Source organism: Coptis chinensis, chromosome 2, assembly GCF_015680905.1.
Source record: "Coptis chinensis isolate HL-2020 chromosome 2, ASM1568090v1, whole genome shotgun sequence".
Taxonomy (NCBI): domain Eukaryota; kingdom Viridiplantae; phylum Streptophyta; class Magnoliopsida; order Ranunculales; family Ranunculaceae; genus Coptis; species Coptis chinensis.
The window spans coordinates 90608356-90631396 of record NC_141457.1 but is presented as its reverse complement, the minus strand read 5'-3'; the positions used below and the strand labels follow the sequence as shown (position 1 = coordinate 90631396).

The following is a 23041-nucleotide window of genomic DNA, read 5'->3' as shown; positions in this document are numbered from 1 at the left end:
GAAAAAAAAGAGTTCTATATTCGGTGGATATATATCGAAAATATCGATGTCGGTGTACCAAAATACCGATATATATATCGGCGATATATCGGATATATCGGCGATATTTTGGTCCATGTATGAATGTAGGTCTCTGACAAACAACACATTGAGTGGACAAATATCTCCATGGTTATTGCAAACCCAACACAGCATGTATGTATTTTCGTAAATAGCATGTGGCGTATCCATCTAAAAATTCCTAAACTAACTTGTTGCTAATGTACTGTGTCTTGGCAGTGACATATCTTATAACAATTTTACTGGGACATCTCAATCAAACTGTCGGGAAAATAACTTGTAAGCTCTTTATATCACTAGATAAGCTGCTAAGTAGTGGGGCGGTGGAGGGGTGGAGTGGAGAGAAGGAGAGATGGGTTTGTGGGTGGGGGGAGAGAGGGTTAGGGTTTGGTGGAGAGAGAGAGAGGGGAGGGATAGGTGAGGACGATGATAGACGAAACCAACCAACTTAGTTTTTGTCCGCATAACCCCCCTACGCCCGAATCGTTAAGCTCCGCTTTACTTGATTATTCCATGTTTAGAAATCGTTGAGTTTCTCCGTGTAAATGACCTTCTTTACGTGCTATAATAGGAACGCCTTGATTTCTAGTTTTTTCCTTGACCGGCCCAACTCGTAAGCTTCCCCGATCATCCAATCATATTTCCTATTCATAAAAGACTTTAGCGTAGAAATAAAGCGGCAAAAATTTCATTTTGCAGAGTTTCTTGGTGCTTGAAGAAGGATCTTCCCTGTCTTGGAAAATCCAAATGTAAGTTCACAAACTTGGCATTAGATCATACGAGATACAACTTTGGCTTATCGGGAAATTTGGGATCTGGTAAAATTTCTTTTTTGAATAAAATATTGTATCATTGTCGCCGCATGAGACTATAATTTGTTAAGGAAGTGCGGAGGTTCAAAGTTTTTTTCTTGAAGGAGAGAGCATTATGAAGCCGAGGACTTAGGGTGTGTTTGTTATGATGGAAACACTATGGAAAGGAAAGGAAAATAAGAGTGGTCCACCTTTTCCATAGTTTTTAAGGCGTTTGTTTACCCATGGAAAGGAAATGGGCTTTTCCATATGGAAACAAAATCATAGAAATGGAAAAGATTTTGGGTGTGTTTGTTATGATGGAAACACTATGGAAAGGAAAGGAAAATAAGAGTGGTCCACCTTTTCCATAGTTTTTAAGGCATTTGTTTACCTATGGAAAGGAAATGGGCTTTTCCATATGGAAACAAATGGAAAAGGTTTTGTGTCTTTAGCTAACCCCTGAAAATTTTGTGGAAAGGAAAGGAAAGGAAATAGATAGATAGGGACTTACTACTAATACACTCCACTCAACAATACAATTATTTCTTTCCATAGCTTTTGCAAACAAACATGATTATTCCTTTCCCCAGTTTTTACTTTCCTTTCCCCAGTTTACCAAACACATACCATTTAAAATTATTTCTTTTCCATTCCATTCCATAGTGGACCACCAATTTTATTTCCTTTCCTTTCCATGAGTTAAAATTTAACAAACACACCCATTTGTGTCTTTAGCTAACCCCTGAAATTTTTGTGGAAAGAAAAGGAAAGGAAATAGATAGATAGGGCTTACTACTAATACACCCATGACCCAACAATACAATTATTCCTTTCCATAGCTTTTGCAAACAAACATGATTATTCTTTTCCCCACACTACATCAGAAAAGGCCAAAAACGACGGAAATTGCCGTCCTAAATCGAGATTTACGACGGGAAATGGTGTCCCAGAGTTCGTCGCGAATAGCCCTGTCGTTAATATTAACGACGGAAAAATGCGTGGTAAAGCCAATTAGAAATGCGACGGGTGTGCGACACTTAAAGCCGTCGTTAATTACAGGACATTCAAAACCGTCGCAAATTTCCTTTTTGCTAGAACTATATATTTTCAAATCTAGAACGTACTGAACCGTCGTAAATTTTCGTCCAAGTAACAAATTTTCGTCCCGTCATATTTGGTAGGACTACTTATACTACATGATTCTCATATCATAAAATCAATTACACAAACATACTAAAACAACACATTTCAAAATTTGATATATTATATATTGGTTTTCCAAAATTTACAATGTTTACAAACTATTGATTGCCAATAAATAACTAGGCTTTTAAAATACATAAAGCATAATAAGAACATATTGGAAAAAAAATAAAAAATTGTGCTTTGAAATTCCTATCTTCATCACTTTTATGCAATTTGGTCTTTCATTGAGTCGCACAACCTTTCATGACTAAATAATCTCAACAGCATCAGAAGTTCTATTTGATAAAAGAGAAGCCTGATCCGTCTCCGCCCTCTTTAGAAGTTGGTAATGGAGTTACACTACGGCGGCGAGCACCCATGCAGGACCACGACGATAGAGATGACAGGGTCCTGACAACGCCTGGAAGTACCCAACATATAATCATAATGACAACATGAAAAACAAAATTCATACTTTAGATCCAAGTTAAACCTAATAATAATAACAAACAAGAAGCCTGCATCAGGCATCAGGACAAGAAAGACATTTTGTTTCGCTACGTAGCAAAAAAAATTATAACCTAGCAAAAAAAAAATTGTTTCGCTTAATTAATATCTGAGAAACATTGGCACAAGTGTGTGTTGGTTTCTGACATGGTGACCTATATGAAGTAGGACATAGCTAGGTAAAAAAATATTTCAATTATCTAGTTACACAGATATTTCTTAGGGTTAAAACCTTATAAAGCGCCTCCTTACAAGGAAATCTATGCTAGGGGCATCTCATGGAATTGTGACTATGTTAATAGGGAGTGTTCTTAGTCTATAAGGGTAACCACAATTAGAAATTTTATGCATCAATGTGCTTGTGTCCACACGGATATGCGGATATTTATCTTATTGGGCACAAATTAGCTTTTGTTTTGGACACAAAACAAACCTTTCCCTACTAGAAAGATTTTTTTTTCTGCAAGTTAATTCATTACTGAGGCTTTCAAAATATGAAGTGTCCATGTGACATAGCTTAATGTGCTACTAAAGTACCAAAGAGAAAGGCCAAACCACCAAGGCAATGCCTTGCAATTTATCCTCTCTGCGGCCTAATACTTGTTCGGCAAAGACAATATTATTTCCTCAAATTCTAACAGAAGCATAAGAAGTTTGTAACATCAATTGTTCGAAATAATCATTTAGCACAATAAACCACATCCCTAGGCTGCTCAAAAGCGGACATAAGTTCTCAAAGTTGCTACAAAGTTACACGAAAGTACTACTAGAGACATGGATGCTATGAGCTTATTAACATTCAATAGTCACATCAAATACCATCCAACTTATTTTATAGAGACATACCGGGGAGCAAATGTGAAGCAAGTGGTTGAAGAAAATTCTTTCCGTTCTCTAAGTATAGAAGTTCATAGTCTGTTAGCCCCACCCCATTTTGGATCTTCATTAGTATCTTTGTCACTTTCGACCAATGGTGTTTGCAAAGGACAAAAATAAATAAATACCTACATAAATAAATCTATAAAGCTCAATGCATAATAAAACTACTGAGTACATAGGTAGTAGGGGTGGGCAATGGGCAATGGTCGAGATTAGCTAGGCCCGCCCTAAACATTTAAAAGATATTAGATATTAGGGTGGGTCGGCCCGCCCTAAAGTCAGCATAGGTCGGAATTCGGGCGGGTCACAAGTCTAAACCTCAAGCCCCACGACCGACCTAGCCCTCTTTTAAAGGCTTTAAGGCCGGGCTTTAGGGCGGGCCTATATATTTTTTTTTTACTACATCGGTTTAAAACTCATTTATATTACAAAAATGTACAATAATCTACAAACTCAAAGTCCAACCAATCTAGTAATAATCTTGTATAAGTCCAAAAATTTAAAATGCACATCCACAATCTAATAAACTGAAGTACATCGAGAGTTCGGAATTTGTTCTTCCTTATACTCAAACCTCACTAAAATTACATTTAACATTGAAATACATAGACAAATAATTATATTATCATTTTAAAGGAATAAGTAATAGATATAAAGAAGAAACATAATAGTTTTGGTTAAAGGTCATGGAAGTTGTTAAACTATTTGTAATATCATAAATTATTTCTATAATAGATTCAAACAAATATAATATTACCTTTCTTCTAATTTAAAAGTGATTCAAGCTTTGTATATGGAAATGAAAATATTGGCTTTTGAACAAGTGATGGAGAAATGTTTGAGATTACAAATGTCATTTTTCTGACAAATGTTGTTTTTGGTTTCTATGTTACAAATGTCTTGCTCGTATTTTGCTTTTAATGGTGTGGAAGGAAATATTTAGTTTTAGACTTGGCTTGGATGTGAATAAAAATATAATTTATAAGAAATAAGTGAGAAAAGAAATTGAGAATAATAAGTTATGGACTTTGACTTGATGATCAAAGGAATAAAGTCTTATTTTTATTAGGCTAGTGCTCATTGTTCTTCATGGCTGCTAAGTTGACAAGTTTTTGTTATATAAAACAAGTTATTGGAAGTACTCTTGGGTGTAAGTGATAAATTACAAAGGACAATGTTATTTTAATTGAAAATATTTAACAAAGAGTTGGACAATTATGGTATGTGTATTTATAGTGAAAGTATGAAACAGGGCCGGTTAGGGCTTGGTTAGGGTCGGCCTATGTTTTAGAATCTTAGCCTAGCCCCCGCCCTAGAAGGCATTAGTAGGCGGGCCGCAGGCCCTAAACTCATGGAGGGCTTTAGTTGTGAGGGCTTTATAGGGCTTAGGTCGGGTCGGTCGAGGGGCGGGTTAGGGTCGTTAGGGCCAAATTCCCACCCCTAATAGGTAGCACATATAATTAAACTCTTGAATGATGTAGAGTTTCAAGATAATCAATGAGAACCACGGTTTACGTGTTGTATTGGTTGGAAAAATTCCCCGAAACCAAGGAAATCCAACTGGGATTACTAGTTATTAAATATAGTGTCTCTTTCCATGTGAAGAGACACTACACTAGAAAGAATCACTTGTAGCATAAGCATTCACAAATCTGCTCGCTACCATCCGCCAAAAACATGTATAACCCAAAGCGGGATAAAGAAAAGGAAATCGACTCTGAACCAATTGCTTTCCAAAGAAAGATGGCGGCAAGCAGAAAAGACTTGCTTTCCAAAGAAGTAGCAACAAGGCTTAAATTAATAAATATACCGACTTAAATTAATAATATACCGGTAGTACTAGAATTAAAATCTGGTAAATAGAGGCAAAATCTTGAGTTTCGTGCTACAAACCACGCCTACTATTTATCTATTTGGTATCGGTAAAAAGTGATTCACAGGTTGAGAACCTACAAACCTATCAAGGAGAGTTTAGAAGGAAAGACAATGCAGAAACTACAAGTCTAAATGTGCAATCAAAATCTAAAAAAAAGGCAATCCGTCAATACGGCTTCCATAAAATTTGCTCCATTCTTTACTAAATTGCGTGCGTGATCAACATCAAACTTCATTTTGAACGAAAAATTGATCAAAACTCTGCGGTGTTATCAAATAAGTGTGCATGTGTCCATGCGAACATAAAGTAACATGTAGAAATTAAAAGCGAAACGGAATAAGATACTTACAAAGGAACGCATTTTCAACCAAATGAAAAGCGAGGGGCCTTGCATGCCAACCCATTTCGTCAAAAGGTACATCTTACGCACCATCAAAGATCGCCCAAGCCATCAAACATTTGTTCGACATGAGCCTCAAGACGCGGCGCCTGCATTTCCAACCTAGCGGCAACATTCTCCGCATTTCTCCTAATTAACGGCCCCAGCCCCACCAATAGCATCTTCACCATTTCCAATATCGGCATTAACCCTATTATTTCTTTGTCGTTGACCTTCTTCAGCAGAAGTACCCCTTCATCTTCTCTCTCACCATCCTGCCCACCTAGCTCTAAGTAAATGTCTAAAATAATCCCTCAAAGAAGTAGCTCCAAAAAAAAATAAAAACAATACTAGCGGACTTGAGAAACCCATGCACACAATCGGTAAGAATCCATTAGTAGTAGATATATGTCTCAAAACAACTTATGAGCTTCACCAAAACTCCTCCACGAAAAGCCAAACGCCATATCCAAAATGTAATAAATGGTATAATCGAGAAGCCGACAGACGGATAGCACAAAGCCAAGGCCTTAAGAAGAACGCAAAATATGACAAGCTTTCATCCCGATTCCAAACACAAACTCACGAAAAAGGTAGCTGGCGGTGCATTCTCAAAAGATATTGCGGGTGAGAATGAAAGCGGATCTTACACACCTACAAAAACATTAAATTAATTTCTAATTTATAATAGAGTGGGTAAAATAATAAAAGGTTAAAAAAGCGTACCAACCTTGCAATTTCTAGCATTGCTATGATTAAGCCACTGTATGGGACTCAAAAGCCCGTCTTAAATTTAAGAAGTTGTCGTCTATTTTTTGGGTCAAGGCCTGCGACGAGTTTTCTCATGTATGGGACTCAAAAGCCCGTCTTAAATTTAAGACAGGAATTCATGTCTCAATAGGTCGTCCTAATTACACAATTCTGGTGTAGTGGTAGTGTTGTTACTAACTTACTAAAACAAAACTTGCATAAATGATGAGTATCAGACTTGCCTCATTTCAATGATATTATTTCTCTAGCAACATACCTGACTAAAAGCTAAAGCAATAGAAACAAAGACCTCTCATAAGTCCAGCCCACAGTGATTATAACCTAACTAAAATTTATTTTGAAAGTAAGCATGCTCGTGACCATCAAATACTTGCATTTCTATCCTGTCTCTAGGCCCTGCCATTTGTTTTCTTTTGCTCTGTTATGAACAGAGCTGGACTTCGATGCATTTGAAAGAACATATACTACACTTGAATTTGTAAAGAAAAAGTTGTTGAATCTTTGAGATTGCTCTCACGATCCTTGTATGTAATCCTTGGGAATCCATACATCTTATTGAAAAAACCGGAGATGGTGAGCCAAGAATAACCAATCGGCTCTCGTCCAAGTAATATTAGAAAGATCAAAGTGGAATAAGCGCCAAGACTTGTCGAAAGCTGCGACATCATAAAGTCTTTGTCGAGAACAAAATTGTAACTAGGAAAAACTTTAGCTAGATTACAAATATAACAAGAAAATCAATTGTCATTTTAGTTAAGAACGGAACAAACAATTATACTCGCGATAAGAGACACTAACAATTGTTCCATATTCATGTCTTTCATGTAACAAAGGCTTCAGAGTATGCAATCGACCACAAAGTCAAGCTCATCAAAAATAGAAACGACAAACACAAAATCAGCAGTCATCATTGCAGCAGCAACACAAATCAATCCACATTCTTCTACTCAACAAGAACCACACAATTAAAACTCCACCTACACTTTTATAGATTAATATCCTATATCATATATACCACATTCTTTTTTTTATCCTAGGTATGTGTCAAAACAGGGAAAAAAAGTTGATTATCTTCTTGAGGAATGAAAAAACACATACATTGCATTGGTTTAATGAGATCACAAATACATTATACGTACTCACCAAGTTACCATCCTTGACATGAAATTCCACTCCACTCCTACTCATATGTTTTCCCTACTATCTATTCCATCAAGACACGTTGAATTGCAACCAGAGGAGGTGTATTTTGCTTGATTTGTTAAATTGGAAAGAATCCAAAACTATTTAGTATTTAAGCAAGCTAAAACCATAAGGCATCTCCTAGACTTGGGAGTATTATCTAATAGACAAATTAAAGTAGTAAAACCTTAGCACAATAAGATTAAGGAAAAATGGAAAATTAAACTCAAGATATTTTTAAGCCATGGATGGTTTATACATAAAGTGTGTCCAAACCCGAATTTTCTTTCCTTTCTTGCAAAGGTATTCAATGTAAATGCGTCATGTGTACCGATGTAAGATAAATCACCGAAATAAGTTCATAAGAAAACAAGAAAATGCAGAGAAAGATATTGGCAACATACCGGGAACAAGTTGACATAAACGAGGTTTGAGAACTGATGTATTATGATAAACGCCGTCAAGGCATATCAGATGGATGACATACTTAACATAAACATACCAGTAGGCCCTAAGAGAAAAATAGAACAACTTGCAGGGTAAAGGTTCCTAGTGTACTTGGAGAATTCAGCTTGCTTTAATTGCACATGCACGTAGGCAGCACTTGTCAACAACACTCATGTTTGCCAATTACAAAGTAAGTACTATGAAAATTAATACCAATCTATTTGATCCGATTAATATACTTTGCCAAGCTACATCTTACACATGCCTAAACAAGCCAAAAAGATAGATTTGAAAGCAGCTAGAAACCTTAGTTCTTGAATACCAGCACCCTGACACATGAATATCAACAATAAGATACTAAACAAATTGAGAAACAAGTACATAAATGCAATGATCCAAAAGCTAAAAAAAAATAACTGGGATTCCTTTAGCTAAAACGTGCCATAATCCTTTTGAATTTATATAAGGACTCGTGTTTGTAGATCAGTAGATAGATAGCAAACAAAAAGCAGGGACTAAAGCTAGTAGAATTGAATCGAGCCCAACCTAATCTCTGGAATTTACGATTCAAACGTCAAAACAATGAACTTCCACTAATTTCATTTTACTTTGTACAAGAATAATGTGAATGTATAATAACTAGACTAAATCTTAACAATGCCTGACAGTTACACCAACTAAAGACGAACACTTCCTATGATCCCTCCTCAAGACTAGATGACATCAAAAGCTGAAAAAGATTTGTAACTTAAGCGTATATAAACACTCATTTCATCATTTCCACATAAGATATATAAACAAGCACCTATAAAGTGTATACCTAATAATTAACATTATTTCATGTAAATGACTCGGTCCTTTACATGTAAATTACACAACATATTATACTTCTATATTGCTCCTTCATTACTCGTAATTTCAATATACCAAAGCCTTCTATCACAACCCATAGTTCTTCTTCTTAGAACACACTAGTAGTCTTACTGTATAACTACCTTTAGTCACTATGCATTTTACAAATTTATTTACATCTAGTTACACTCTTTCCCCGAGATAGAGTCATTGAGCTATTTTGTCATGAGCGAGGCATTCTGGTTTCCCAACTGACATCTTGGTCTTCCTGTGACAACGACTTAAGGGCCACCTTAGACAACACGATTACGTTGATTACATTTTCCCAATCAAATAATCCCAACTTACATACTAAAATTAAAATGACAATATTAATATAAATAATATAGATAAAAAGAAAAACACTAAAAAAATTCAATAAATTAGAAAATAAATAATAATAACAATATATATACCTTTTTTTCTCAAAATGTGAATAACAAATGTCGACACGGATCACTTCCAAAGAAGAAGTTGAAACTAAGCGATAATATCTAAGCCTTCTTTAGCGTGATAGCGGCGGCTTATTTGCAAGGAGCGACAGATCCTAGTAGCAATGAGCCCAACTTTACGTCCCGGAGGGGCATCACGACGAAAAGCGATTACTAGCATGCACAATGTCTTTGGTGATTACCACCACCATGAGGATGCTTTCAGCCGAGATTCATAGCAACACCACGGACCTTGGGCCAGCGGTTCCTCTTCACCTCAGATTTGTGATAAGTGTTTCCTACCTTCAACAATATATATACGACAACGAGCAACGGCGGCGTCGAAATGAAGCGACCAAAATATATATGGGCAAGTTTACCTTACCTTCATTGCCCCCATTGACAATCCAACACACCGCATACTTGACTCAACTATCCGACACGTTCTTGAAACAAATCTTTCATTGGCGGCTACTGCTCCGAAACAATTGATGGGCATTCGAGAAGCTGCTGCTACTACTACACATTCCTTTCTATTATAGCATTTTAGAAAAATAGAATTCGAGAAGCTGCTCCTCTTTTGAGGAGTTGAAGAATAGTGGGGCGTTGGAATTGAGCTTCAATCGACGGGATTGCGTGCTTTGAGGCGAGGTTTTGTAAAGAGGAATAGAAATGGGGATGTACTAATTTTGATTGAAAGCGTTTTCATTGGATGAATAACTAGGGCTAAATAAAGGATTTTGAAATGGTTCTTCTTCCATTCGAATCAATCCCCATGAGAGAAGAATGCTTCTTCACCCAAATCAAAGGGATTATGGGGGCGGCTTCCATGGATAGAAAGGCATAAGAGGGTTTTTTTTTAGGTTCAAGTGAAGGCGAAAACACGGGTCCAAAGAAAAGGGGATTTTGGAAGGCGACGAAAAAATGTTTGGGATTACGACGAATTTGGGTTTCATGTTTTCTATTATGACCGTGTCAAATCTTTAAAGAGTCCCGGACTTTGTCCCTGCGACGGTTTTGAAGAGTGTACGACGGGTATACAAGTACTTTATTAAGGACGGTAAAATCAGTCTTATAGGTTCGTCCTTAATCCACAATTCTGGTGTAGTGCCAGTTTTTACTTTCCTTTCCTCAGTTTACCAAACACATACCATTTAAAATTATTTCCTTTCCATTTCATTCCACTCCATTCCATAGTGGACCACCCATTTTATTTCCTTTCCTTTCCACGAGTTAAAATTTAACAAACACACCCTTAGATGAGATGGGTCCATCATCATTCTTATCTACTGGCAAATGGGCTTGTAGTACTACAGGGTATTATACGGACAGCAACCCAAACCCAGGCTTCAAACCAAGTACAAACAATCCAATTGAAACGCTGTATTCAACAGCCCGCATTGCTCCAATCTCACTTAAGTACTATGGCCGCTGCTTACGGCAGGGAAGTTATAAAGTGAAGCTTCATTTTGCTGAAATAATGTTCACATTTGATAAGAGAAACAACACCGCAGGGAGACGAATATTTGACATATATATCCAAGTGAGTGGTCAATTGTATTACTAATATCAACTTAAATTCAACTTCTACCTACATTCTTATTTTTTATTTCATCATAAGTCATGCAAAACAATAAAACAGCAGATGGTTTTCGCTGTTATTAATATAATTTCCCAGTGACATATTTTTATCCAGGATTTTAATATAGCTGAAGCAGCTGGGGGCGTTGGTAAGAGCATAGTTAAGGAATACAACGCTACTGTGACTGGGAGTACTCTGGAAATTCACTTGTACTGGGCGGGAAAAGGGACTATAGCTGTTCCACGAAGAAGTACTTATGGACCTCTTATATCGGCTATATCAGTGACGCCAAGTAAGTTTTTCCTCGTTGCTACAAACACTTGATTCACTCCTCATTGATTGACCTCTCCGTGCTTAAAATATGATATCTCTCTCCTTGTAGACTTTGATCCTAGTACCGGGTTATCAGTCCGGACTATTGTGGGCATCGTAGTCAGTTCATTTGTGGCAGTTTTATTGGTTCTGGCAGTCCTCTGGAAATTGGGTTACCTGGGAAGAAAACATCTTGAGGACAAAGGTGAAATAAATGAAAATTTAATTTTTTTCTGTTAAGTGCATGTTGTGCCGTTCTCTTGGTTTAGTTTAGTGGATAAGTTCTTGTATCTGGAATTCTGGACTGTTTTTTTGTTTTTGTGAAAGAATAGATAGTAGGAGTATCTTGATCTTCTTTCAGTATTATGTGACATGGACAATATTTTGTAAAATGGCTGCAGGTTTAGGTTTCCCCATATCTTTTTATTTTTATTTCAATTAAAAGTCTTCAAAATGTGTGAAAATTCCTTGTGCTGATAAATGTGTAAGAAAAGTAAAGTGCCTCCTCTCTCTCCCCAACCCAAGTGATTTGTAGATTATTAGACGTTTTTGTACTCCATCAATGTCTTAATTTCCGCTACACCCATATTGTTGGAGTTTTACTATCGTACTGTAAGTGTGTTTATTGTTATGATTATTGGAACACTTCGAGTTCCCTTCCAATTTTACCATCCAGCTTGAAATCTCTGGGAAATATTTGATCTGTCTCATTATAGGTGAGTTGAACAAAGTGAACACAGATGATTGCTTTGGCATTCACATGGAAGCCAATTCAAGTGATTCTTCCTCAAGACTACACTGCTCTTTCTTTGTCTCTTAGACTGCAAGGCAATAATTTGTGGTTTTGTATGAGGCCTGAAATGTTTATGACCAGAGGAATGAAATAATTGTTTTAAAATGATAAAAACTCGAGATGTAATTTAAGTATACTTACATGGGAAATACGGATCATTAACTGATTCCAGCACAAAGAATAGTTTGATTACATGCATGGAAACATTCATAGCATCATGTATATTACCTGTTCATTTACATGTGTATACGTACAATTGTGTAGCTTATTATATATGGAAGGTCGCAAGCAAGTGTATCTCGTTGTAACAACGGTTTTGTTTTATTACAGAACTCAGAGGCCTTGAACTACAAACAAGTTACTTTACTTTGAGGCAGATTATAGCTGCAACTGGTAACTTTGATCCTGAAAATAAAATAGGTGAAGGAGGATTTGGCCCGGTTTACAAGGTGATTATGGATTGGGATTCATTAATGTTATTTCTCAATTGTCACAGGGCTATGTATTTTGGTGCCTAGCTTAACCTAGAAGTGAAATGCCTTTGAATCTTGGTCTTGGGTTCAACCCAAAGCTTATATAGAACAAGAAAAGGAATAAATAGGAAGATATTCTTTCCTATAGCATTATGTGAAATCATTATATATAAGGCTTTAATATGAAAATTGAATACTGGCTTCATTAGAATTAATTAAAAATATAATATTCTGAAGTTTCAGTTAACCTGGCAATATATCGTCTTTAATACACAATCTTATAATCTTCAACTTGAGCTGATCTTCACTGTAACTGAATTCAGACTTTTACCGGGTAAAACAAAATTAAACTAAAAGAACCCTGCAAATAATATTAATATTCTTCTACATAAGATACATATTAGAGGAATGGAGATTTGATTCCATATCAATTGTTTGTGATCTTAGGGTGTCCTCTCAGATGGTTCAGTAATTGCTGTGAAGCAGCTATCTTCGAAGTCAAAGCAAGGCAACCGTGAATTTGTGAATGAGATAGGCATGCTTTCTGCTTTACAACACCCACATCTCGTGAGGCTGTTTGGATGTTGTATTGAAGGAAACCAGCTATTACTAATTTATGAGTACATGGAGAATAATAGTCTTGCTCGTGCACTTTTTGGTAAGCTGCTTACTATATGTTTTATATCATATCTAGATTTCGAAAACATCTTTAGATATTGGTATGTTCAAGAAGAACTGTTTTTGGCTTAAACACTATGAAAAATATGTATGGCTTGACTTCAGGGCCTGAAGATGGGCGACTTAAACTAGATTGGCCCACAAGACGTAAGGTTTGCCTTGGTATAGCAAGAGGTTTAGCTTATCTTCATGAAGAATCGAGGCTAAAAATTGTTCACAGAGACATGAAAGCGACAAACGTGCTACTTGATAAAGATCTTACTGCTAAGATTTCTGACTTTGGTCTGGCTAAACTTGATGATGAGGAGAACACTCATATCAGTACCCGTGTAGCTGGAACAATGTGAGTCCATTTTCCTTTTAATAGTTCTTTTGTTCCATAAAGAGGTGATCTGTTCTTAGTCTCTTCGCTATATTTCTACTAGATGGTTATGAGTGCATGCTGGAAGTGTTTTCTATTCTGTAGAATGTTGTGTTGGATAGAAGACAATATTTTGTAATACCCTTAGCTATGTATCAATCCCAGGCATTAGAACGTCTAATCTAAGAATGTTTGTTGATCTTCTTTTTAATGTACCATGAATCAGCTGGTATACAAAGGGATCACAGAACTCACATATGTTACTTCTTTCAATTTGCTAGAGCGCGGATGAAGCTATATCTAGCTTCAACAAACAAACAAACAAATTAATAAGAGAAACGGGAATCAAGCTCTAGAAGTTTTCATTATTAGGAGTATTCTAAAAGAATTAGAAAGACAAGGAAAGAAGGCCTTCGCCTACAAAAATCACCAGGTAACAGCATTGCCTTAGTTGTTTAGGATGGTGGAGCTCTATTCATCATATTAGAAGTGCTTCTATTTTACTAGATTCGATTTTTTACTGAAAGCACAAAATATGTAACTGTGTACGTTATAAGAGTTCAAATTTGAGAAAAGAGGCTAGCATTCAATTCCTTTTTCTTTTCTTTTTTTTTTACTTCAATATAACTTATCTATCTTTGAAGTTTAACTAATGCAATCAGAGTAAGATTGCACTTTTGCAATAAAGTGCTGGGGAGTTTCTTGAAAACAGCAAAGTGATGTGAATCAAAGGCGGAAGCAACTTTAATCAACACGCCATTTATAAACTAAGGCTAATTCTAACCCTAATTTGATGGAAAAAGGAGATTTTAGTAAAACCTAAAATCAACACACTTTTAATCCAAAAATCACTACTATATTCTCAATAAATCAACCAACTAATTTGTGAGACCAAAGGTCTTATTTATACAATTCAATCTTTGAGCTCTAAGAAATCCTAAATAGAAACCAACTACTAAAATTAATCCTACTATAATATAAATTACTAATTAAACTAAGTTACAAAATAAATAGTACTACTAAATAGTAAATAATACTAATCTACTATCTATATACTAAAGTAGAGACCTCCAATAAGTTCTCTCTCCTAGGTGACACTCTAATATAAGAGTTAGCCTTTTCTAATAGCCTCTACAATGTCATGTAGACTTCTCTCTCAATTAAAACTCTACAAAAAATTTCAAAAATAGTCTAGACACTGTTCTCTGCATTAATTCCAGCCAATTTGGAGGTCAACCATGGAAATAGGCAAACAGTTGGTCCTCCCTGAAGTCTGAATAGTTCATTAAACACAGAAGTCATTGGTTACATTTTTTTTTAAGAGGCAATGTTTATGAGCTAAGAACTTTTTGATATAAACTTTTACATGGAAGAGTATGCATAAACGTCTATTGGGATCCTCAGAAATTGTTGACCTTAAATCTTCACCACTGGTAATGCATAACTGACGACAAAGAAGAACTCATTAATTATTTGCATTGTTTCAATTATTAGTTTGTTTGTTTACTTAAATTTACACAAAATAAGAGTCAATTAAAGAAATTATACTGTACGTTCAAAAATAATCTAGACACTATATGTTCTTTGCATTAATTTTTGTTTAACATGTTATTATTCCACTCAATCTGACATTACATGAATCACACATTATAAAAGTAATACTTGAGGAGAGAGATTACATGAATCACACATTATAAAAGTGATACTTGAGGAGAGAGATTGTGCAGATGAAGTAAATTGTTAGTAATGTTAGTAGTGGGTCACTAGGTTTAGTAGCTTATACTCATAGGAGACTTCCGTGAAAGAGCCATATAGCTTAAATCTTTTCCATCAAAAAGTGTTATACCAAAACCACAACCGGAAATAGATGCCTTACCTGGACTGCATGGGACACGTGATAGATTTGATAAAGTACGCATTGGAACACAGAACACATTTGATCTTAATAATGTTTCAATACATAAACAATGTTCGAATATTGCGATTTATATACGCATAATACCTAAAAGATCTCGGGCGTATGCCCCAGTTCAAAATCTAGTTCCATCTATAACAAAGCCACAAAGACTTTAATTTGTAGAAAAAGATCAAGTAATGAATACAAATCTATGTACAGGCATCTTAGGTTGTTAAAACTTGAAAGAAATAACAACCTTAAATACTCACGTTATACATTTAGTTAGTATTTTTGAACTTGCAACTTGAACATGCAAAGCTTTTAAGTTTGTGCATCCTTGGAATTAATAGAAGTTCACATGTTCACCATGTTATTGAATTTGTTACCCTGATAAAAGTCTATGGATTTGTACTATTTAAGTAATGAAAAAATGTCGAGTGTCCTAACACCGGACGTTTCACGTTTGCTGTGTTTGTAGAGGATATATGGCTCCAGAATATGCAATGCGGGGTCATTTGACAGAAAAGGCAGATGTCTATAGTTTCGGTATTGTTGCATTAGAGATTGTCAGCGGCAAAAGCAATACAAATTACAGACCAAAAGAGGAATTTGTTAACCTTCTTAATTGGGTAATGAGCTTTCTGTTTTGATTTCCTTTTCCTTTTGTGTATGCCAAGTTTCTTTATAACAGATGCCGCACCACGAGATGATCACAAACTTTCTTATTGTGGTAAATTCCAGGCCTATGTCTTGCAAGAACAAGGAAATCTCCTCGAACTGGTTGACCCAAGTCTTGGAGCAAATTTCTCTAAGAAAGAAGCAATGACGATGCTCAACATAGGTCTCTTATGCAGCAATACATCTCCTACTCTTAGGCCCGCAATGTCTGCAGTTGTCAGCATGCTAGAAGGTCATAGTCCAGTTCAAGAGCCACTCATCGTACGTGGCTCAATGACTGACTATTTGAGACTCAAGGCCTTTGAGGAACTGTCACAGGATAGCCAAACGCAGAGCTCACTATACCCTCATGACAGTCAAACACAAGAAATAACAATGGATGGTCCTTGGGCTTAAGTGTCATCCAACTCGATTCTTTGTTTTTTAGCTTGAAAGGGTAATTCTATTGAGCAAAATAAAAACAACATTTTACATTTGTGAGGGCCCTGTGTAGGCTCTCCAACATTTAGATACAATGTCGATTAGCCCGTGTAGGCTCTCCAACATTTAGGAAGGAAGATACAATGTAGGATTACATAGTAAATCAAAAATATATAGTGTTGGTTTTCTACTCTGAACAAATGCAAGTCTTTCAGTCCACCACTGCTTCTGTCCAAGTGGGAAAGTTGACTTCTCTCCAAGTGCTTGTCACCATTGGCTTGAGTCTTCAATTTGTTCCATTGTGGCTTCACCTTCATGGACCTTATCTGAGTGGAAGGCCTTAACTGCTGCGGTGGAATCATTCCACCCATATGTTGAGCCAGCCTAACTCGATGTAGCTTTGGATATGCCCTCAACCATAGCTTGTGATTTTGCTATGTAGCTCATGGTGATGCCGATCCCACCAATGCCTGCTCCCACTACCTCACCAGTGTGTATTTTGAGCATTACCTCCCAACCTGAAGGCCCCAGGTTTCCCCTCGCACAGCCATCTGAGTTCACCTTGATTACATTCTCCAGTGCCGCTATAATCCACTGCAAGGACTTGCACCGAAATTCCAATTTGTCTTCCCTAATATCTTTGCTATCTCCTTTAAAGCGTCCACTGTATATACATTCAAACAAACTTATTAAAACGAAGTAGAAATGACGAACTTTAAATGAAGCATTTTAAAATACTTTTTTCACTTAAAATTAAAACGTTAGTATTCCCATTTTCTTTCCGTATACACAATTACATATAGTCTCCTGTGATCAATTTAAGTTGCTGATATGTATATATATAGGGGTATCCAAACCCGAGTTTGTATTTGAGCATGACAAGATGTTTGAGACCTTCCAAAAAAAAATCAAAATGCGAATGTTTGACTCTTTTTTTTCACAATCTTTGTGGACGTGTTCAATGTATCACATATACTTGTTTCTTTGGTTTTTATGGATTGTAAAAGAGAAGTATGCATGTCCATATTACCTTCATTAACTAGAAGAAGAGCCGCTTCTGATGCAAGAAACATGAAGTAACCGAACAGAACAACATTAAAATTGAATCATTTTTAACTTGTAGGCACTCTTAAGAGGAACAACACTGTTTTCCTTTTTGGATTGTAGATGCCTGCAAGAAAAATACTTGATTGTGATGAATTATGTTTATTTTGATAATGTTATTGAAAGGGGAAATAAAATGTGGTGAGAACTGAAGAAGTAAGAGGGACTATTATGCATGAGGGAAGAAACTGATCAAGGTTGATCATTGCTTCATTGGCGAGAGACACACAGAGAGAGAAATGAGTGAACGTGGGACATAATAATGCATCATGTATAGGTCGAAATCAATTACTTGCTACATATCAATTGATATAGAATTGGTTGACTGTTTATCATTGCTCCGTTTCAATTGGAATTACTCTGTCAGCATTGTTTTTGTGTATTGATAAGGTGCTTTAGTACGTTTCAAGGGGAAAAAAAAGACAAGTCAAGTGGTTATATACCATGACTAAATTAAGCTAGTAAAAATGCTAAGCAGTACCAAATTAAACTCATAAATTGCTAAGTAGTGAGGCACGAGCCAAGCGAGAAAACGGAGAAGAAGAAGATTGTAATTTTGTGTTTTTTTATATTGGCAAACGAAATTGTTGTAGAGGTCCTCTACTTCTTTTCATTTCCTCTACCCTTTTTCATTAATAATAAAGGTTTGGTTACATATTTTTTTCCTATTACACCCTCATAGACAATATTTTTCATATCCTCTTAAAAGAAACTAGAAATTATCTCTATGTATCTAACAGATGGGATAGAAGCTGCTAGTGTGACTGCAAGTCGGTTAGATTCTCTGTATATGTGTTGGGTGGAAAAGAACTCCATTTGAGCTATCATCCTTTGAATCATTGCTATTACATGCTTTCCCTATGGATGCTCTTTAGACTTGACTCTTGAGAAATGACAGTACACCACATTAGTAGAGTCGATTTGGGCATTAAGATCCTAATATTGTGTGTCAATGCAAGTTTTAATCCCATTTCAACTCCTTGTAGTTCAGTAAGTGCTATAGAAGCGAAATCAGACTTCCCCTTAGCCACATAAATCACTTCTCGTCGGTCATTCCGTAGAGCTGCTATCTATGGCTGTCAATGGATCGGTTTGGGTTGGGTTTTTGAAAATCCAAACCTGACCTTATAAGAAAATTGGAAACCTGAAATCGAACCGAACTGATAATATTACATTTAATCCGAAACCGAACCGAACCAATAAGATATATTGCGAACCGACCCCAAACTGAAAACTATAAAATCAAGTAAATTTTAAATTAAATTAATTAATTTTAACCACACAATTGATAAATATATACAAAATTAATTATAAATATTGCTAATCTTATCGGTTCGGGTTCATATCGGTTCGGTGGAGAGCAAACCCAAAACCAAACCAATATTTTATTGATTCGGTTTGGTTCGGTTCGGTTTCAAATTGGTAGAGAGCAAACTAAATTATCAAAACCCAAACCGTTTTTATCGGTTTGATTTGGATTGGTTATTGGGTTATCGAAACCAATGACAGCCATACTGTTGCCCATCCTCCTTGGTCTCCCTGAAGTGTGCCATCAGTATTGAATCCCATGCAATTAGCGTTCACAAGGACCAAAATAGTAAATAGCAAATGCAGTAAATACTTGCCCTCTTTCCTGAAAATTAACATTAAATGTGTTTTCTTTGTTATCTAGTGACAAAATAGGAACATGATTATTTGTACTTGCAAAGTTTTCAGGTTGGTCATATACTCATATCTCCAATGTAGGAAGGTACCTCTCCAATTATATTTCAACTCTTTAATACACTACAGTAATCAAATTCATTTTACGTCAAACTTCCACGAAGATTAGATTTTTGGTACTATATATGAGACATATAAGCATACAACACACAGTGCCTTCATGTTTTTCATGCTACTCAGTGGTGGAAAAGCAGCTTCAGTCCCATTTAGATCACTAATTCTCCTGCAAATACAAATTCCACAAAGTATGCTTACCACAAAGAAGTCCATAACAAAAATTCAAAAAAAAAAACACCAAATCATAAATATAAATTATTAAACTTCAAAGCATCCAACTCAAAATCAATTTTCCATGAGTGAAGTGGCCTGGAGGTTGTGAATTAAGATGCAAGGCTTTAAACGCCCCCTCACGTGATAGGCTTTAAACTTCCAATATTGGACAACATATCTCAACATGACTACTTCAAGAAGAAAATAAGAAGAAGGTTTACATGTCAGACATTTTAGGCCAAAGGGAAATGCCTGAAGGTATGGGACGTTCCAAGCCACTTGCCTGCATCGCTCTGCCATTGATACAAATTACAGTGATAAGTAAATGGAACAAGGTGTTTGAGAAATCTTAACACAAAGAAGTCACTCGGAATTTGGATAGGTGGAGACTTACACTTTTTCGAGCTTGGTCCAGTTTTGAATAAAATTGGGTATTTTTCCAGTGAAGTGGTTATCGCTATTCCGACTGCATACCTGTGCAGTTTAAGCGTTAAGCGGTAGCTAATCAGTTAAAGAGTGCATAGCGATTAGGCCTAGTAATCGGAATATATCGGGGATTAATCGGAAACTAACCGGGTGATAATTCTAAATAAGATTTTCCGTTCCCATAGGTAACCTATAACACATGCCACAAATAATTATTAGCTACAAGCATGTTGAAGTAAAATGAAAATGAGAAACATATCCAACAATCACCAAAATACAATTATAACCTCATTACATAGTTTACTGGTCAACATAAGTCAAATAAAAAACATATAAAATATGAAAAACACAAAGGCATCAATGACTCCGCTAAAATTATATCATAGAAAAGTTGGTTTAAGTTGGGTTTTATATATCATAGGTCTTTTGTTCTATAACTTTATATATACAAACCATGTTTTGAGAAAAACATAAAACAATAAACCCTTGGACCTATTAATCGCCGCTTTTTTAACACCTATTCGTGCTAAATCGCCTTATTAATCGGCATAAATCGGGTTATTAATTGATTCTGCTTAGATTGGAATTTTTTATGCTAATCGTATCGGTCAAGTAGCTTATAGTGCCTATGCGCCTATTAATCTTTAATCGGCTATTAATCGCCTATTAAACTGCATAGCTGCATACTCAACGAATATGAAAAATCACCCAATATATACATACAAAACATTAAAATAAAGAGAATAATATGATAGAAACTTACAAGTCCTTCAAGTTAGTGAGCTTAGCAAGAGTTTCTGGTAAAGGCCCAGTAAAATTGTTCGAAGATATCATTTTACCACAACAAAAACCATTAAACACTATAATTAAGTACTAATTATAAGCCAAGTTTCTAGATAACATAAAATTTCAAGAAATACCCATACGACGAAAATCCATATATTATCAAAAATAAATTAAATGGCATACATTCTCTCTATATTGACCATATTTCCAAGCTCTGGAGGGAGAGCACAAGATATCAGGTTGTACTCCAATGCATAGTACAAAATATCCCGATATTTGGGGATATCTATCCATATTTCAGAAAAAGATATATAAATATCACGATATGTTCAGAGATATATACGACTGCAAATATCAGTGATATTTCAACGATATTTGTGATATTTGCGATATTTGGAGATATTTGGGGATATTTTGTGTATATAATAATTTTATTTAATATTTACCATTATATTTCAAATAAATATAAATAATGTATCATGATATATCAAGAAATATCCACAATATCTACGATATTTTTCGATATTTTGGATATATCCACGATATTTGCATATGAAACAATGTCAAATATCCCCAAAGAGGGGGATATATCCACGATACATATCCAGAAATTGAATATCGATAAATACCCATATCCTGATATTTTGTACTATGCTCCAATGTACTGAAAATTCAAATTCCACTTAGTCAAAACATATTCACACACACACACATAATATATTAAATTAATAAAAAGAAAATGAAGACTTACAAACTTTTGAGAGTAGTGATGGTTGTAAGCTCTATTGGTATACGACCCGATATTCGATTTCCAATAAGTGAGCTGAAGTGTTACAAACTTAAGTCAGTGTTAAATTTAGCGAACAATTAAAAAACATTGGTCAGCTGAAGTAAGAGTATAAAAAGATGAGTCCGGTTCCTCTATAGCCGGGTACAGAGATGAATTTCTGTATTTTACTGTCGGATCTGTACCGAGATACACAACACACGAATGTCGAGATCGAGGTATGTATTTCGAAGCAAATGGGTGTATTCCGAGACGATCCAACGGTGAAATAACACGGTTACAGAGATTCATCTCTGTACCCGGTTATAGAGAAACCGGACTTTAAAAAAATTATGAAGTTTACAGGTTGACTAAAGGCAAAGAACCTACCCCATTCTCTAGGAATATAACCGTTAAGGTAGTTGAGAGTAGGGCAGGGAATCGGGTCGGGTAGACCCAAATCCGATTACCGAATACATCAGGTTCGGGTCAATTTTTATATCCGTTTATGTATTCGGGTTGGATTTGGATTCGGATTCGGGTATGTCGGGTTTGGGTTCGGATATAATTTTTAGGCTTTTTTGAATTTTTAGTGTTATCCGATCGGGTTAGTTGGGTTCGGATCAGGTTCAGATATTAAATTTCGAATATAATCGGGTTCAGATTTGGATACCATGAAATTATTCGGATTCAGATTCGGATATAGCCATATCCAACCCGAACCCTGCCCTAGTTGAGAGTGAGATCACTGTGAAAGAGACAAAAGTTTGTTACAGTTAGTTAAGTTAGTTAAGAGATATTTTAACTTTTTTTGAATAAATGCGTAATTGAAGATCGAAATTAGTAAATGAAAAGACTTGAGTGTGTAGAAGAAAGAGGTCTTACATTTCTTGGAGGTAGGGAAGCTTGCCAAGTTCTGGGGGCAGAATGCTTGGTAAATTTTGTGCTTTGAGTACTCTGCACGCCAAAAGAACAGTGGCAAATATGAGTTTTTTGCATTTGCCATTATTTGTCACGGTAAATGGGACTATCAAACACAGCCTAAGTACCTGAAATCTGTTTGTAGTACGTGGACTACTCAAACTACCAAATTTTCTAGCACATATTTTGTACTTAGGGCATCTCCAATGGAAAGTGTAAAATGTACCAAGTGTAAAGTTTGCAACCCCAAATGTCAGAAACCTCCTTCCAATAGAGTGTATAACATGGGTAAGAGCATCTCTAGGTGGTGGTAGTATACTCTTCATATTTGAAGAAGGCGACCACAGAAACTGGTCGCAAATTTCGACCAACTCTAGGTGGTCGCAAATTCGATTACCAAAAAACAACCCACGCGACATTAGCACTGTCGCGCGACAGTTGTAATGTCGC

General features: G+C 35.9%; 1 protein-coding gene and 2 long non-coding RNA genes across 4 annotated transcripts in view; 1 reads left to right on the top strand and 2 right to left on the bottom strand.

Moving 5' to 3' along the window:
• The window catches only part of LOC147518844 (putative LRR receptor-like serine/threonine-protein kinase At1g53440), a 44050-nt gene extending 27253 nt beyond the window's left edge, over window positions 1–16797 (top strand). Inside the window, 12 exon segments of the mRNA XM_086590560.1 lie at window positions 130–195; window positions 280–339; window positions 760–809; window positions 928–1006; window positions 10662–10945; window positions 11099–11276; window positions 11367–11501; window positions 12420–12538; window positions 13010–13220; window positions 13346–13583; window positions 15977–16127; window positions 16240–16797. Of these exon segments, the coding sequence (XP_086446686.1) occupies window positions 10667–10945; window positions 11099–11276; window positions 11367–11501; window positions 12420–12538; window positions 13010–13220; window positions 13346–13583; window positions 15977–16127; window positions 16240–16608 (1680 nt within the window). The 5' untranslated portion in view covers window positions 130–195; window positions 280–339; window positions 760–809; window positions 928–1006; window positions 10662–10666 and the 3' untranslated portion in view covers window positions 16609–16797.
• On the bottom strand, window positions 16641–18062 carry LOC147518843 (uncharacterized). Its single transcript, XR_015211899.1, has 2 exons — window positions 17627–18062; window positions 16641–17260 (listed from the first exon to the last, which is right to left on the bottom strand). It is a non-coding gene; the product is annotated as an uncharacterized LOC147518843 (long non-coding RNA).
• A 1210-nt stretch (window positions 18063–19272) lies between these two features.
• On the bottom strand, window positions 19273–21157 carry LOC147518842 (uncharacterized). Of its 2 annotated transcripts, XR_015211893.1 has the most exons (5): window positions 21088–21157; window positions 20266–20308; window positions 20087–20166; window positions 19914–19985; window positions 19273–19645 (listed from the first exon to the last, which is right to left on the bottom strand). It is a non-coding gene; the product is annotated as an uncharacterized LOC147518842 (long non-coding RNA). The 2 variants fall into 2 exon arrangements; XR_015211892.1 differs by lacking the exon at window positions 19273–19645 and having other exon boundaries at window positions 19713–19985.
• Window positions 21158–23041: the final 1884 nt, after the last annotated feature.